General features: G+C 48.1%; 1 protein-coding gene across 2 annotated transcripts in view; it reads left to right on the top strand.

The window, feature by feature from the left end:
* Window positions 1–2361: 2361 nt before the first annotated feature.
* The window catches only part of ALDH9A1 (aldehyde dehydrogenase 9 family member A1), a 43165-nt gene continuing 28099 nt past the window's right edge, over window positions 2362–17427 (top strand). Inside the window, exons 1-3 of one of the 2 annotated variants that reach the window (XM_044294413.1) lie at window positions 2362–2495; window positions 4456–4644; window positions 12759–12904. In XM_044294413.1, the coding sequence (XP_044150348.1) occupies window positions 4464–4644; window positions 12759–12904 (327 nt within the window). In that variant the 5' untranslated portion in view covers window positions 2362–2495; window positions 4456–4463. Of the gene's footprint in view, window positions 2496–4086; window positions 4246–4455; window positions 4645–12758; window positions 12905–17427 lie in introns of those variants that run through there. The other variant, XM_044294421.1, reaches the window with a different exon arrangement.

Genomic DNA, 17427 nt, shown 5'->3' with positions numbered 1-17427 from the left:
TTGATTGCAGGTACGAGAAATGGCAGGCGGCGCTCACCACGGCAGTTAAAATGCTTCTTTATTCATCCAACACACATGGACACAAAGTAAGGGCTGGGGCGGACACCAGCGCCGAAGTAGCGACGGACGTTTCGCGCTGCTGCCCTTCTTCCTACTGAATTCAGATGTTCCCTAAATCTCTCAAACAGAGGCCTTATAGTTTTTCCAATATAAAACGTACCGCATCGACATGTGACCGCGTAGACAACATAACTCGGTTATCTGGGTTACCTTATGATCAATGCCTCCAATGGTAAGAAACTTTTTCTGGAGGTTGTAGCTACAGAAGGAACAATTGCCACATTTGCAGTTACCTATGGGTCTTCTGCTGGTTAACCAATTCATTGCCTTGTCTTCAGCTAAACGGCTGCTGACCAATACATCCTCTTTCACACGGGCGTCATATTTTTGGCCCGGATAAGAGGCGGGTGCGTTGTGGGAACACACGCGATTTTTCCGCGTGAGTGCAAAACATTGTAATGCGTTTTGCACGCGCGTGAGAAAAATCGCGCATGTTTGGTACCGTGAGAACAGCCGCCGGGAGCCTTCATCGGGCGGTTCTCGGAACTGCCTGCATTTGATTTCAGACCGGCTTCCGACACAGGTAAGGGCTTACCTGTGCATCGCCGGACGGGTGAGTCTACCTTACTAAAGATGGCAACCCGCATGTGTTCGCTGGTGAACTGCCCATCACTGCCTCCCTTGTGTTTTCTAGACGATAAACCCTGTTGCCTGAAATCCCGTGCTTTGGGCATTGCTTCCTCTAGATCTCTTTCGGGGTAGCCTATCTTTTAATTCACGACCCTCATCGGTGAGTCTAATGAATTGTCCGTACGGTACGGGTTTCTTCACGCAACGTGGATGAAAACTCCCAAGGTGCAGAATGGAATTTGTAGCGTGGCGGGGATTGGGTCGGGGACGGAATCTTTGTCCAAATACCGAGACTGGTTATTACGTCCTTTATTGCAGAAATCGGACACCAACCACTCCCTTCTTGCGCTAAAGGATTTTCCGTGGCAGGAGAGTTGGCGCCTGGTCTCACTAGACGTGGAGAGTCTCTATACACATATACCACACGCGATGAACGTGTCACCTATTGCAAGTTTGTGGAGGAAGCCCTAGGGTTTGTACTTACAAATAAGGGTCCATTGACACGTCCGTAAGTGTTTTGCGGACCGCACATCACAGACACTATGAAATAAAATGCCTTTTCTGGTCCACAATTGGGGAACCAGAATAGGACATGTTCTATTTTTTTTCAGGAATGGAATTGCGGATCCCAAAAAAATGGATGCTGATAACGGAAATGCGGATTCGCATCCTTCCAGCCCCATTGAAAGTGAATTGGTCTGCAAATTGCGGACGTGTGAATGGACCCTTCTATGTTTCCATTTGGCCAGCAGCGATGGGGACTCCGGTCTCAGGTACATTCGCCAATATATAGCTGAATCGCTTTGAGGGCAAGTTTGTTTTTTCTACAATTAACCCCCGCCTTATTCACATTAAGTTGTTTTTGCGCTACGTGGATGATGTCTTCATGGTGTGAATTGCAAAAAATGTAGTAAAATAAATAAAAAACTATATGTATTTGGTATCACTGTAATCGTACTGACCCAGAGAATAAAGATATCATGTTGTTTATAACAAAAAATGAACGCCGTCAAATGTATAACGTAAAAACGCAGTGTCAGTATGGCTGCTTTTCCCATCTCTCTCCCAGAAAGAGTTAATAAAAGTTAATCAGAAAGTTATGTGTACCCCAAAATGGCGCCATTAAAAACTGCAACTTGTCCCGCAAAAAACAAGCCCTCAAAAAGCCATATAGGCGGAAAACTAACAGAGCGGAGAGGGGTCCGCAGGAAGTCTGTGTTGACGTCACTGATTATTTTCCCCTGTCGGCAGAGCGGGGTCAAGTGATTTAACCCTTTAGACCACACTTTTTGTGCCCATCTTTTGTGCTTTCAGGGGATTTCCGCTCAGCGCGGCTCACGGCGACGTCTTCTGTCACTGGTGAGGAGGTCGCCTCAAAATTCTTAAAAATAATAATAATAATACAAATGATGTGAATAAGAAACCACCTTGTGAATGTGCAGAGCCGCAGCGCGCGCTCCAGGGCGGACATCGCCTGAGGCCGGGGTCACACCTTGCAGTTTTTCACTGGTAAAACGAGTTCAAAGTATTTCACCCTGTAAAAAATAAATAAAAAGAACTAAAATGGAACATGACAAAACCGCTGCTCCTTCCTCGTTCTGGTTCACACGCATCTGTAGTGGAGGAGGAGCTGGAGGCGGGGCTAGAGGAGGCGGGGCTAGATGAGGCGGAGCAGGAGGAGGAGCTGGAGGACTTTGGTCTCCTCCGCCCCTGACAGAAGAGGAGCAGGACGCGCCTGGGACCGCAGTAGTAACAGCCTCGGATCAGGAGACAGCCGCAGGTCCGCGGACAGCAGTGACGTCACAGTAAGCCGCGCTCTCCTCATCGTCTGTGTGTCTACGATATCAGTGTGTGTAGCGGCAGGCATTGCTGCAGGAGCGCAGAGCTATGGATGGGCAGGCGGTTGTCAGGACGTGGATCTGGCCGCTCTATAGGTGACATCCCGGCTGTCTGTGTGCCGGATCCCCTCTGGTGTCAGGAGCCAGCTCCTCCGTGTCCTCAGTCTGCCGACTATTTACAGGGATCTTCCAGTAATAACTATTTCTTAGCTTGTGCCCGCAGCCTGCCCCCCTGAGAGGAGGTTGATGGTCGCCTTCCCCCCTGAGAGGAGGTTGATGGTCGCCTGCCCCCCCTGAGAGGAGGTTGATGGTCGCCTGCCCCCCCTGAGAGGAGGTTGATGGTCGCCTGCCCCCCCTGAGAGGAGGTTGATGGTCGCCTGCCCCCCTGAGAGGAGGTTGATAGTCGCCTGCCCCCCCCCTGAGAGGAGGTATAAACAAGTTCTTGAGCTTTTTTTGGGGCGTTTGTCGCGCGTTATGGCCATAGACTCATTGGACAACACTGCAGTCAATCACACAAACGCGCGTCAAACGCGCATTTACTATTGCAAAAAACGTGCATAAAAACGCGCGACAAATACGCGTGTAAAACGCGCGTCTCAGAAACGCTCAGGTGTGAACCCAGGGTAAAACCTACGTCTTAGGCTACTTTCACACTTGCGTTCGGAGCGGATCCATCTGGTGTCTGCACAGACGGATCCGCTCCTATAATGCAGACGATGGGATCCGTTCAGAACGGATCCGTCTGCATTATATTTAAGAAAAAATTCTAAGTGTGAAAGTTATTTTAGACGGATCCGTCCAGACTTTACATTGAAAGACAATGGGGGACGGATCCGTTTGAAATTGAGCCATAGTGTGTCACCTTCAAACAGATCCGTCCCCATTGACTTACATTGTAACGCAAGCAGCGTACGGGTGTCCGCCTGCTGAGCAGAGGACAGACGGCGCCAGACTGAGGCATTCTGAGCGGATCCGCATCCACTCAGAATGCATTAGGGCTGGACGGTTGTGAGAGCCTTTAAACGAAACTCACAAGTGGAACCCCGAATGCAAGTGTGAAAGTAGCCTAATGTGGCGAGGAATCCGGTACCTGTTTCTGTGCCCTGGCAATTAGAGGAGAAATAGAAAACGTGGTGTGGCTCTATAAAGTGATGCTCTGCGACATGCTTAGCTGATATGTGAGCAGGCGCAATGCTCTGCAGGGTGGTCAGTTAATATGCATGAAGGAGGAACACTCAGCAGGATGGGCGACCGCTCCTCAAACATGTGTGATGTTCTGCCGGGTGGTCAGATGATGGACACGCAGGATATTGCACTGCAGGCTGGTGAGCAGATGTAATGCTCTGCAGATAGAAATAACTGAGGTCTGTTCGGAGATTCCTTGCCTGTGGGGGACCGGGCTGCAAGGCTTACAATCTTAGAAGCCTCCCCGGGCGGCCGGGGTTTACCCCTCTCGGTCACCTGTAGATATAAGGGATGTGTCTCTTCTTGGTGTCAGTTCACAAAGTGCAGCGACAGGACAGATTTCTAAAACCTGGGCTTGTGCCTGAGGTTGTGCTGAGCGTCTACATGATAGATGCCACTGACTGAGGTGAGAGCGCCTGCTCTGTGCGTCTGCTATGCCGATTTATTCCTGGAATGTAACGCACTGAAGACTCAGACTTGGATCCACTCCCAACCGCCCTTGAGATTGGAAGCAGAAGCTACAAGTTTAAGGGTACGACCATACGGGGTGGTCGCATGGAGCTTGTGAAGACTGAGTACTGCTCGGCCATCCGCAGTAATTAGACTGCGCCGATCATTGTATTGTAACTGGCCGGGCAGCACCTTCTGTACAACATGGTTTTACTATTCAGTATGTGATATCTGCATGGACGTCTCTTGCATATATAAAAGATCATTTGTTGCCCTCTTGTCCATCCTGTAGGCCACTGAATGAAACTTCTCCGAGCTGCTCCTATCATTCGCTTTCTGATCCCAAAACTACGACAAACCATGAGCCGTTCTCTCAGCACCGGGGTTTTCCAGAACTCCCAGCCCCTCAATTACCGGGCAGGGGGTAGAGTGCAGCCTGTGGACTCGGTGGGACAAGAACAAGCGTATGAACCATCCACAGGTAAGTGACTATGGCTGTTTATTATTCATCTTCATCTACTTCAGTGTATCATACTGTATGTAAGTGAGTGTATGTCACGGGGCGACTTCACTGTGTTATACTGTATGTAAGCGACTGTACGTCACGGGGCGACTTCACTGTGTTATACTGTATGTAAGTGAGTGTATGTCACGGGGCGACTTCACTGTTATACTGTATGTAAGGGACTGTACGTCACAGCACGACTTCACTGTGTTATACTGTATGTAAGTGACTGTACGTCACAGCACGACTTCACTGTTATACCGTATGTAAGCGACTGTACGTCACGGGGCGACTTCACTGTGTTATACTGTATGTAAGCGACTGTGTACGTCACGGGGCGACTTCACTGTGTTATACTGTATGTAAGCGACTGTGTACGTCACGGGGCGACTTCACTGTGTTATACTGTATGTAATGACTGTACGGGGCGACTTCACTGTGTTATACTGTATGTAAGTGACTGTACGTCACGGGGCGACTTCACTGTGTTATACTGTATGTAAGCGACTGTACGTCACGGGGCGACTTCACTGTGTTATACTGTATGTAAGTGACTGTACGTCACGGGGCGACTTCACTGTTATACTGTATGTAAGTGACTGTACGTCACGGGGCGACTTCACTGTGTTATACTGTATGTAAGCGACTGTGTACGTCACGGGGCGACTTCACTGTGTTATACTGTATGTAAGCGACTGTGTACGTCACGGGGCGACTTCACTGTGTTATACTGTATGTAAGTGACTGTACGTCACGGGGCGACTTCACTGTGTTATACTGTATGTAAGCGACTGTACGTCACGGGGCGACTTCACTGTGTTATACTGTATGTAAGCGACTGTACGTCACGGGGCGACTTCACTGTGTTATACTGTATGTAATGACTGTACCTCACGGGCGACTTCACTGTGTTATACTGTATGTAAGCGACTGTACGTCACGGGGCGACTTCACTGTGTTATACTGTATGTAAGCGACTGTACGTCACGGGGCGACTTCACTGTGTTATACTGTATGTAAGCGACTGTACGTCACGGGGCGACTTCACTGTGTTATACTGTATGTAAGCGACTGCACGTCACGGGGCGACTTCACTGTGTTATACTGTATGTAAGTGACTGTACCTCACGGGCGACTTCACTGTGTTATACTGTATGTAAGGGAGTGTACGTCACGGGGCGACTTCACTGTGTTATACTGTATGTAAGTGACTGTACGTCACGGGGCGACTTCACTGTGTTATACTGTATGTAAGCGACTGTACGTCACGGGGCGACTTCACTGTGTTATACTGTATGTAATGACTGTACCTCACGGGCGACTTCACTGTGTTATACTGTATGTAAGTGACTGTACGTCACGGGGCGACTTCACTGTGTTATACTGTATGTAAGAGACTGTACGTCACGGGGCGACTTCACTGTGCTATACTGTATGTAAGCGACTGTACGTCACGGGGCGACTTCACTGTGCTATACTGTATGTAAGCGACTGTACGTCACGGGGCGACTTCACTGTGTTATACTGTATGTAAGTGACTGTACGTCACGGGGCGACTTCACTGTGTTATACTGTATGTAAGGGAGTGTACGTCACGGGGCGACTTCACTGTGTTATACTGTATGTAAGCGACTGTACGTCACTGGGCGACTTCACTGTGTTATACTGTATGTAAGCGACTGTACGTCACGGGGCGACTTCACTGTGCTATACTGTATGTAAGTGACTGTACGTCACGGGGCGACTTCACTGTGTTATACTGTATGTAAGGGAGTGTACGTCACGGGGCGACTTCACTGTGTTATACTGTATGTAAGCGACTGCACGTCACGGGGCGACTTCACTGTGTTATACTGTATGTAAGTGACTGTACCTCACGGGCGACTTCACTGTGTTATACTGTATGTAAGGGAGTGTACGTCACGGGGCGACTTCACTGTGTTATACTGTACGTAAGCGACTGTACGTCACGGGGCGACTTCACTGTGTTATACTGTATGTAAGTGACTGTACGTCACGGGGCGACTTCACTGCGTTATGCTGTATGTAAGTGACTGTACGTCACGGGGCGACTTCACTGTGTTATACTGTATGTAAGTGACTGTACGTCACGGGGCGACTTCACTGTGTTATACTGTATGTAAGCGACTGTACGTCACGGGGCGACTTCACTGTGTTATACTGTATGTAATGACTGTACCTCACGGGCGACTTCACTGTGTTATACTGTATGTAAGTGACTGTACGTCACGGGGCGACTTCACTGTGCTATACTGTATGTAAGAGACTGTACGTCACGGGGCGACTTCACTGTGCTATACTGTATGTAAGCGACTGTACGTCACGGGGCGACTTCACTGTGCTATACTGTATGTAAGCGACTGTACGTCACGGGGCGACTTCACTGTGTTATACTGTATGTAAGTGACTGTACGTCACGGGGCGACTTCACTGTGTTATACTGTATGTAAGGGAGTGTACGTCACGGGGCGACTTCACTGTGTTATACTGTATGTAAGCGACTGTACGTCACTGGGCGACTTCACTGTGTTATACTGTATGTAAGCGACTGTACGTCACGGGGCGACTTCACTGTGCTATACTGTATGTAAGTGACTGTACGTCACGGGGCGACTTCACTGTGTTATACTGTATGTAAGGGAGTGTACGTCACGGGGCGACTTCACTGTGCTATACTGTATGTAAGCGACTGTACGTCACGGGGCGACTTCACTGTGCTATACTGTATGTAAGCGACTGTACGTCACGGGGCGACTTCACTGTGCCATACTGTATGTAAGTGACTGTACGTCACGGGGCGACTTCACTGTGCTATACTGTATGTAAGTGACTGTACGTCACGGGGCGACTTCACTGTGTTATACTGTATGTAAGTGACTGTACGTCACGGGGCGACTTCACTGTGCCATACTGTATGTAAGTGACTGTACGTCACGGGGGCGACTTCACTGTGCCATACTGTATGTAATGTCCACAAAACAGCAGCAAAATATTTATAACGACCCACACCCTACAGCATCCCACCCGCTTTATCCACTTCTGGCTTTGGCTCAAAAACTGCACTTAGCTCTTAAAGGGGTTGTCCAAGTTTTTCATATTGATGACTTGTCCTCCTCATTACCATGAGATCGGTGTGGTTCTGACTCCTGGCACCCCCTCTGAGCTCCGTATAGTATTAGAATGTATTGGCTCTAATGAGCCGAAGTTATTGCTTCGTGAAGTCTCACTAGACCTCTCTTAATAACCTAATAAATTTAATTTGTACTGTAAAAAAACATTTCCCAAACTCTGGTTCGGTTCCAAGGTACCACTTGGAACTGAACCCGAGTTTGGCAAATGTTTTATTTACAGTAGAAATGAATTTATAAAGTTATTACACAAAGTCTCGTGAGACTTCACAAAGCAATAACTTCGGCTCATCGGTGCTCCGTACAGTATTAGAATGAAGTTTTATGCAAATCGACTTCGGATGTTTCCTCCGAAGTCGATTCGCTCATCCCTAATGGTAAGACACAGGGGGGAGATTTTCTGGCGTTAGATGCTCCACAGTTATTATGAGGTTCTGTCTCCTTTATAATTGTGGTGCATGTCGGGCCACCCGTGCTCCAGATATGAACTCTGCTTGGAGCAGGAGCTGGAGTAGATGCCTGGTGTAATGTGCCCTAGTTTTCTAGTACACACATTATATGAGCCGGGCCATGAAGTCACATCTTTGGCCTGCCTTCTGCCACCCACATGGCGAGGGCTAAAATAAAAAAGTAGTAAATTTAGGGGGTCATTTATTGACCATAAATATGCCTATAAATCTGAGACTTCTCCATGCTCACTCCAGGTCTAAAAAAGTGGTGTTAAAAGGGACCAGGGCGGATGACCCGTCTTAGTTACCATTTTCTATCCTTGATTTAGGGGTAGGAAATGGTCTAAATGTGAGACCGCTCGGAAGCTGGCTTACATTTAGAAGCGGTGGTGGACCTGCTGAAGTTGGAGAGGCCGGCGCATCTTCAAAATGTTGGCAGATCCACCACCAGCACTGGGCCTTATTAAGACCGTTGTTTTATACAATTGTCCCTTACTTGCCACATTTGACAAAATGTGTGACTTTTCTACACTTGAAAACTGAAGTACTACAGTAGTAAGTCTCCTCCACTGTGTGCAATATACTCCACAAAAAGATGAGTAAAAAACAATCTGCAAATGTTTCTTCTGGCGTTTTATTTTTCCTAGTTTCCATGTGTTCAGGGACCCTGATGCTTAGATGTGAAGAATGAAAGCCTCCAGCCTGTAATCCCAGGGCCTCATGTCCTGTCTCCGTCCCCTGTAAGCCCCATCTGCAGCCTCCTCCCCCCTCACCAGTTTCTCACTGGTAGCTCATTTTTATACTTATTTTTGTATTCTCCATGTAAACCCTTTTCATATGCACCCTGGGAGGACCTGATAAGACTCTAGTCAGTAAGAAGCCACCTTCTGGTGAAATTCCAGAAATGCCACAGACTGATGTGCAAAGCTATAGGCAACCCCTAAAACACCTCGCTTCTTACCAGATCATGCACATTGACGCCTCGTGGATGCGATTGTTGTATCTGTATCTCCCAAGATGGCGGTGGGGGACATGTGATTTACCCACCTGACTGCCCCTCCAGCTGTGTCCCCTTCTGCAGTGGACAGGCACTGAAGAAGATGCAGTCGAGGAGGTAAATTATGGGACCCTCGCCACCTTGGGAGTTTAGGACACAGCAGCCGTCATGCCCATGGGTGGTTCAGTCGGTGAGGATTGCATTGTGTTGCATATGGCGTTACACATTTCTTTATATCCTACTTGCTGCTTTAAGAGGTCCTGCTTATGTAAAGCACAAACTCCTCGTTCTGTGGGAGTTTATATAAACTGGTGGAATTCAGTGTTGTGCAATCTGGCCGTCCTCCAGAGGTCTTGTTTGCAGATGTCTCGCAACACCGAGTTAAAGGATCAGTGCTGGCTTAGTTTTTTTTCTATTGTATTTGACCTTTTATGTGAGAAATCGTCTAGATGGCAATAAAAGCTTTTGCTCAATTGAATCACCAGTAGGATTGCTTAGGCCTCGTGCACACGACCGTAACTATGGATCCACAAAATGTGGACACCGCCTGTTTACCATCTGCATTTTTTTGCGGACCCTTTCACTTTGGTTGCTTTATGGATAGCATTTGATGGACCAGAAGAGGACATGTTCTACAATTTGCAGTACTGCATATGGCTATCATCCATGTTCTGTTGTCCACATCCGTATTTTGCTCCTACAAGTTATTGAAGAGGTCCTGTTTCGGTTCACAGAATGCAGTCCATGGATGAACTGAAGTGAGTGGGTGTGCAAAATAATGTGCATGGCACATGGACGGCATCCATGTTTTGTAGATCCAGAGTTTGCAGACTGCTAGACGGATACGGTCTTATGCACGAAGCCTAAATAAGAAGATAGCCGGCAAAACCTTTTCTACCCAGCTTTATTTGGAGTCCTCTGGGGCTTACACAGTGACGGCCCGTCCGAAGCTGAGATCTCTCAATTACGTTAATGATTTTCAAACTACAAAGGTCTTAAAAATGTCAGACTGTAAGCAACGTGACCAGGATCATGAGACTTCTTAATTCCTACTACTTGTGAATCGTTACAAAGGTTTTTGTCAAATCAAAGTCTAAACTGAAGAGCAACAAATGTCTGAAGATCTCACACCCGCTGTGACTTTCCTCCTGCATATGGAGCTAAACCATAGTGAAGAGGTTGTGCAGTGGATTTATATTGGTGACCTATCCTCAATATCAGACTGGCGGGGGTCAGTGAGCACTACTACTACTTCAGTTGTCATTACATTGCACCGCCTCTGCAAGAGAGATGAGCCAGACCATGTGCAGATAGTTTTCAAGAGGAAGTACCACTCGCCTGAACGCCGACGACTCCTCAGCTGATCAATGGAGGTTCCAAGAGTCGGACCCCCACAGGTCTGATATTTTTGACCTCTCCTCAGGATAGGTCATCAATGTTCTCTCAGATAGGGAATCTTCTCACCAGGTATCATCAGATCCCACACAGGCTCTGTCAATCAAGGTGCGGAGGGTGGGCCTTGGGCAGGGAAACCTTGACTCGGAGGAGTAAAACCCCTGCTACTTGACTTGAACAAACTAATTTCCATACAGCTGGAAAAAATATTAAAAGTGCATTTACTAGTTAGAAATCTGCAATAGGAACTGCCTCCAGAACCTCATAAGGGGGACCCCATCTTTGATGACCTTCTGCCTATTAGGCTGTATACACAAGGAGGTCACTTACTAAGAATTTTATTTCATTTTTTTGTTGTAAAAAAGTTGCAAGACCTTTTTGTATTTATTTATAGTTTTTACGCTGTCACTGGGCCCCGGCAAATTCACGGCAAAGATTTCTGCCCGTTTCCAGGAGAAAATCACAATTTAAATGTAATCCGGTCAGAGACTTGCGTAGATTTCAGCTGAGGTGCACAGACTGCCGGAGGAAGCTCCTTGCCAGTAATCAAGCGCATCATCCGGGAGCACAGGGGCGATCAAACCCTGGCGTAAAACCGTGCTGTTCAATAACCCCCATTCCCCTTTAAAGATTTGTGGTAAATCCAGCAAGAGCAAATAACAGCATTATGTGTCACACAGCCAACTTCTGCAAGCCCTTTCCAAGAGGAGAAGAACCTCTGATGTTCCTCATGTTCCTTGACCCTCTGAGATTGAAAGCAAGATTCAAGGACTATTATTTCCTGTACTCTCGCATTAGGAAAGTAAGACTGAGAAGCAGCGCTGGAACTAAGCAGAAGCTCCATCCCCTCCCCCCCTCTGGTTCCATCGCTTATGGGCTGGATATCTGCCAGACCTTTTGAAAAGAATTAATGTAATCCAGAGCCTTCAGCTTGGGACGGGCCATATGTGTTTAAGCTGAACTTATTCTAATATGAAACAAACAAGTTTTTCCAGATGCTTTATCCAAACTCTCCATGTTCAGATTGAGAGAAATGTTCTTATCTTACTGATTTACAGAACATAGCCGAGTGAAAGTAGCATGTCTCCTTTCAGTACTGGTTTGTGGCACAAGTCCAGTGGTTTATCTAACGAGTCAATGTCCTCTTTACAATACTGTCATTGTTTAATGGAGTCTTTCACAGACTATTAGGCCCAGGGAACTACTTTGAAGGGCATCTGTCAGCAGTTCTGCACCTATGACACTGTCTGACCTGTTACATGTGCTGTTGGCAGCTGAAGGCATCTGTATTGGTCCCATGTTCACATGTGTCTGCACTGCTGAGAAATATGATGTTTTAATATATACAAATGAGACTCTAAGAGCAACGGGGGTGTTGCTGTTACACCTAGAGGCTCTGCTCTCTCTGTGTTATAGCCACGCCCTCTGCATTTTGATTGACAGGACCAGATGTGATGACGTTTCCACTGCCTGGCCCTGTCAATCAATGTGCAGAGGGCGCGGCAGTTGCAGAGAGAGCAGAGCTTCTAGGTGTAATGGCAACGCCCCCATTGCTAAAAACTTTGATATATCACAGAGACCTATCGAAGGTTCTGATCGGTGGGGTCCTCAGTGCTGAGATCCCCCCCCAACACTGATCTCTAGATTGAGGAGAGAGAAGCGCTCACATATTGCGCTCGCTCTCGGGACCATAGACTTCCTAATTTCATCCTCCACTATGAAGAGAGCGTGTGATATGCACGTTTCTCTCTCCCGTTCTAGCCATTATTGGGAGTCTCAGCACTCAGACCCCCATCAATCAAAACTTTTGATATGTCTAGGACATGTCAAAAGTTTTACGAAAACCACATACACCCAGATATAACCAGAAAGAGTTCTATGGAAGGCAAGGCTACAGAGCATGGACTCTGGAGGACGGGATGGTAGCCTGGCATCTTATAGCATGGGGCTCGAGCTTTGAGAATTACATCAAATTTCCTTTTAAGTCCCGTGATCCTGTAGCAACTATTAAGGAAATCTCAAAGTTTGAGCTAACATACTGTCTGCATGACATGGATTCAGGCCACGGACTATAGTCACGTATCTGGTGTTCTGTTATAGGCCGGGTCATTGCAACTTTTGCTTGCTCTGGAGAAAAAGAAGTCAATGAAGCCATTCAAAGTGCCAAGTCTGCTTTCAAAATATGGCGTCAGAAATCGGGAATGGAGCGAAGCCGCGTCTTGTTGGAGGCAGCGCGTATTATCAGGGTCAGTATTTCTTAGTCTATTTCCATAAGACCTGGTTCAAAACCCCTTTTACTACAGGTTGCTCCCTACAGTGGAATAGCCGCCCTAATAAGAGTGATCCCGCTATAGGGAACCTAACTAGATAACCTTGAGTGGTCCCTGCAGGTGGAATGGAAGCTATCTTGTGTCCACTGGGTAGCTTCTGGCAGGTGGAGCGGACACGTCAAGTAGTCGTACTAGCTGGTATCCAATAGCATTGTCTGAAACAACCTGAGGCGAGACAAAAAGTACAGAGATGCAAAGGCAGGAGAATGGTCAAACAGTTTGAGGTCCAGCACAGCGGCAGGCAAGGAGACGTCGGGTAAACAAGCCGGGGTAGCAACGCAAGAATAATCTAATATATAAACCTGAGTGTGTGTGTGTATGTCCGCTAAAGGAATCCGCTCCGTCGCATTTACCATCACAAAATTTGGCACACAGGTACATCAGGTGTCCAGGAAGGTTTTAGACCAGGTCTCAGCTCTCTAGGACGTACCGTTCCTGAGAGATTCCCAGAAATGCATTAGCCAATAGAAGCTCGCAGGTCCTCCAGTCTCCACATACAGTTTTACTTCAGGTTTCCATAACAACCCAGCCATTTATCTTCACTGCTGTAGGAGAGCTTTAAAGAAAACCTGTCACCAGGATAATCACTATTGCAGTAAAGCCATGGCCTAATAGCACTTAGTACCTTATTTCCAGATGTGCCTTTGTTCCAGCAACAGATGTTTTTATCCTCTGAAAATCCAGTTTATTTGGTATGCAAATGAGCCAGTAAGGTGCCCAGAGGGGCGTCTCTCTTGCAGGAAGGAGCCCAGACACGCCCCCTTCCACTATATGTCCACCCTCAAAAGACTTAAAACCCTGCCCCCATGTCCCACTAAGCCACGCCCCTGATCTGGTTAGGGCACGCCCACTTCTGGACCGACAGGGATTGAAAAAATGAAGGTAAAAATCAACTTCTGTCAGCTGTAGAGGTGGGAGAGAGGGTAACTTTCTCCCTGCAGCTCACACTCAAACAGTACAGTGCTGCTGTCTTAGAGTGAGCTGTTCAAAAGGACACGGCCCCGCTCCAGTAAAGGCTACTGTTAAGGCGGCAGGCTAGGACGTACCGTTCCTGAGAGATTCCAAAAAAATGACCTGCATTAGCCAATACACGCCTGCAAGTCTTTCTCTTTATATCCCAACTGCCATATAACACGGCCCCATGTCCCTTATCAGCCATTAGAAGCTTGCAGGCTCTTAGTCTACACATACACACAATTTTACTCCAGGTTTCCATAACAACCCAGCCATTTTTCTTCACTGCTGTAGGTCAGCTTTAGGCTAGGGCTACAGGATGAAAATAAGTTGCATGACACATAGGGCACAACTACACTTCTACATGTGTTGCGTGACAATTTTTATAATGATAGTCTATGGTGTTGCACTGCGACATGCTGCGACTGTGATGCAACAGTCACAGAAAAATCCATCTTGGATCGCAGTCGCAGCATGTCACTTGTCGCAGTGCGACGCCATAGCCTATCATTATAAAAATTGTTGTGCGACATTGGTGGGACAAAATGTCGCTTGACACATGTCGTCGTGTAGCCCTAGCCTTAAAGGGGCAGGTCACTGTTAAAGGGGTTGTCCGGGTTCAGAGCTGAACCCGGACATACTCTTATTTTCACCCCGGCAGCCCCCCTGAGCCTAGCATCGGAGCATCTCATGCTCCGATGCGCTCCAGTGCCGTGCGCTAGATCGCGCAGGGCACGGGCTCTTTTGTTTTCAATAACACACTGCCGGGCGGTAACTTCCGCCCAGCTGTGTTTTTGGTGACGTCACCGGCTCTGAGGGGCGGGCTTTAGCCCTGCCCTAGCCGTTTAAAGGGGCGGGCACTGTAGATGTTACTGTTAAGGGGGCAGGCCGCTGTGGAGGTCACTGTTAAGGGAACGGGGTACTGTGGCCGTCACTGTTAAAGGGACAGGTGCTGTGGAGGTCTCCGTTAAGGGGGTAGGGAACAGTGGAGGTCACCGATAAAGGGATGGTCCCCTATGGAGGTCAGTGTTAAGGGGGAAGACCTCTGAGTAGGTCACTCTCAAGGGAGTTGGGTGCTGTGAAACTCACTGTTAAGGCGTGGGGGGCTGTGGGGGTCACCGTTATGGGGATACTGTTGATATCTTTTAACGACCAACACATACATTAATTAAGATAGATGAAATATACTCTGTGCAAAGCCGGGTCCTTCTACTAGTAATCTTTATTTATATAGCGCCAACATACTCTGCAGCGCTTTACAGTTCAGGGGTTCATGTACAAAGAGTCATAAATAACATGGCAACAGACGTAACAACAAGAGGAATGAGGGCCCTGCCCGCAAGAGTTTACAGTCTATGAGGGGGAAAGGGGTGACACAAAATGAGCCGGTCACCAGCTGATATTTGTAGTGCTTTTGGGTGCATAGGGACGGTGTAGAGATTGCTGGAGGATCAGGTTCAGAAAATTATGATAAATGGTCTATATATGGAGAGGGGTTAGATCAGGGCATGTGATAGGCCACCCTAAAAAGATGTGTTTTTAGGGAGCACCTGAAACTGTGTATATTGTGATTTAACCTAATATCTTTGGGTAGGACATTCCAGAGAACTGGTGCAGCTTGGGAGAAATCTTGGAGTGAGAGGTTCGGATTATGGTGGAAGTAAGTCGTAAGTCATTGGCTGAACGGAGAGCACGGGTAGGGTGGTAGACGGAGATGAGGGAGGAGAGATGTCGGGGGTGCAGTACTGTGGAGAGCATGGGTAGGGTGGTAGACAGATAAGGGGGGAGAGATGTAGGGGGTGCAGCACTGTGAAGAGCACGATAAGGGTGGTAGACGGAGATGTAGGGGGTGCAGTACTGTGGAGAGCTCGATAAGGGTGGTAGACGGAGATAAGGGGGGAGAGATGTAGGGGGTGCAGCACTGTGGAGAGCACGGGAAGGGTGATAGACGGAGATGTAGGGGGTGCAGTACTGTGGAGAGCTTTGTAGGTGAGAACACGCAGTTTAAATTGGATTCCATACTGTTCTAGCTGAAGGAGCCAGCTTCACATGGGTATATTTAATCTATTTAATTTAATGTTTGTGTGTGTCGTTAAAAGATATCGACAGTATCCACTACAACAGTTACATCTACAGTACCCCACCCCCTTGACAGTGACCTCCACAGCCCCCCACCCCTTAACACTGATCCCATCCCCACAGTGCTGCGTCTCCTTAAAATGGGACGTCCACAGCAGCCCACCCTCTTAACTTTGACCTTCACAGCAGCCTGCCCCTTTAACAGTGAGTTCCAAAGCACCCCACTCTCTTGATAGTGACCTCCACAGGGGCCCGCCCCCTTAACAGTGACCTCTACAGCACCGGCCCCTTAACACTAACCATAGGTTACAGTCCCCTTAAGTGTGACCTCCACCATTCCCGGCCCCCTTAACAGAGACCGCCACAACGACTGCCCCTTTAACAGTGACTGCCACAGTACCCCTCTGCCTTAACAGTGGCCTCCACAGTCCCCTTCTCCCTTAACAGTGACCTCTACAGTAGCCGCCCCTTTATTAGTGACCTCCACAGTACCCAGTCTCATTAACAGTGATTTAGACAATAACCCACCCCCTTAACGGTGACCTCCACAGAGCGCTGTTCCCTTTAAAATGTGACCTCCACAACACCCTGCCCCTTAACACTGACCTCCATAGCAGACCGTCTCCTTACTGTGACCTCCACCGTTCCCTGCCCCCTTAACAGAGACCTCCACAGCGCCCGTCCCTTTAACAGCGGCTGCCCCTTTATTAATGACCTCCACAGTACCCCCGTCTCCTTAACAGTGATTTACACAACACCCCGTCCCCTTTAACAGTGTCCTTTACAGCAATCTGCCCCTTAACACTGGCCTCCATAGCGGACTGTTCCCTTAATTGTGACCTCCTCAGCAGCCTGCCCCGAGGGTGGCCAGAGGTCCGGTTTTAGGCTGGACAGTCCAGCTTTCAGACTCCCTGTCCTCCGTCCGGCACAGGGCCTGGATGGACACAAGGATGTCCTTTTGAACAGCTCACTCTCAGACAGCAGCACTGTGCTGTCTGAGTGTGAGCTGCAGGAAGAAAGTCACTGTCCCTCCCACGCCTGCAGCTGACAGAAGTTGATTTTAACTTCATTTTTTCAATCCCTGCCACAGCACTCCGCTACCTTAACAGTGTCATCCACAGCGCCCTGCCCCTTTAAAGGAAATCTGTCACCAGGATAATCGCTATTGCAGTAAAGCCATGGCCTAATAGCACTTAGTACCTTATTTCCAGATGTGCCTTTGTTCCAGCAATAGAGGTTTTTATCCTCTGAAAATCCAGTTTATTTGGTATGCAAATGAGCCAGTAAGGTGCCCAGAGGGCCGTCACTCCTGCAGGAAGGAGCCCAAGCCCGCCCTCATGCTGGGACCAGGGAAAAGGGGGGGGGGGGCAGAGTTATGGCTTGAATGTGATGTAGGAGGGATGGGT

The sequence above is a fragment of the Bufo gargarizans genome, chromosome 1 (genome assembly GCF_014858855.1).
Source record: "Bufo gargarizans isolate SCDJY-AF-19 chromosome 1, ASM1485885v1, whole genome shotgun sequence".
NCBI classification, from domain to species: Eukaryota; Metazoa; Chordata; class Amphibia; order Anura; family Bufonidae; genus Bufo; species Bufo gargarizans.
This window is presented reverse-complemented; position numbering and strand designations above follow the sequence as displayed.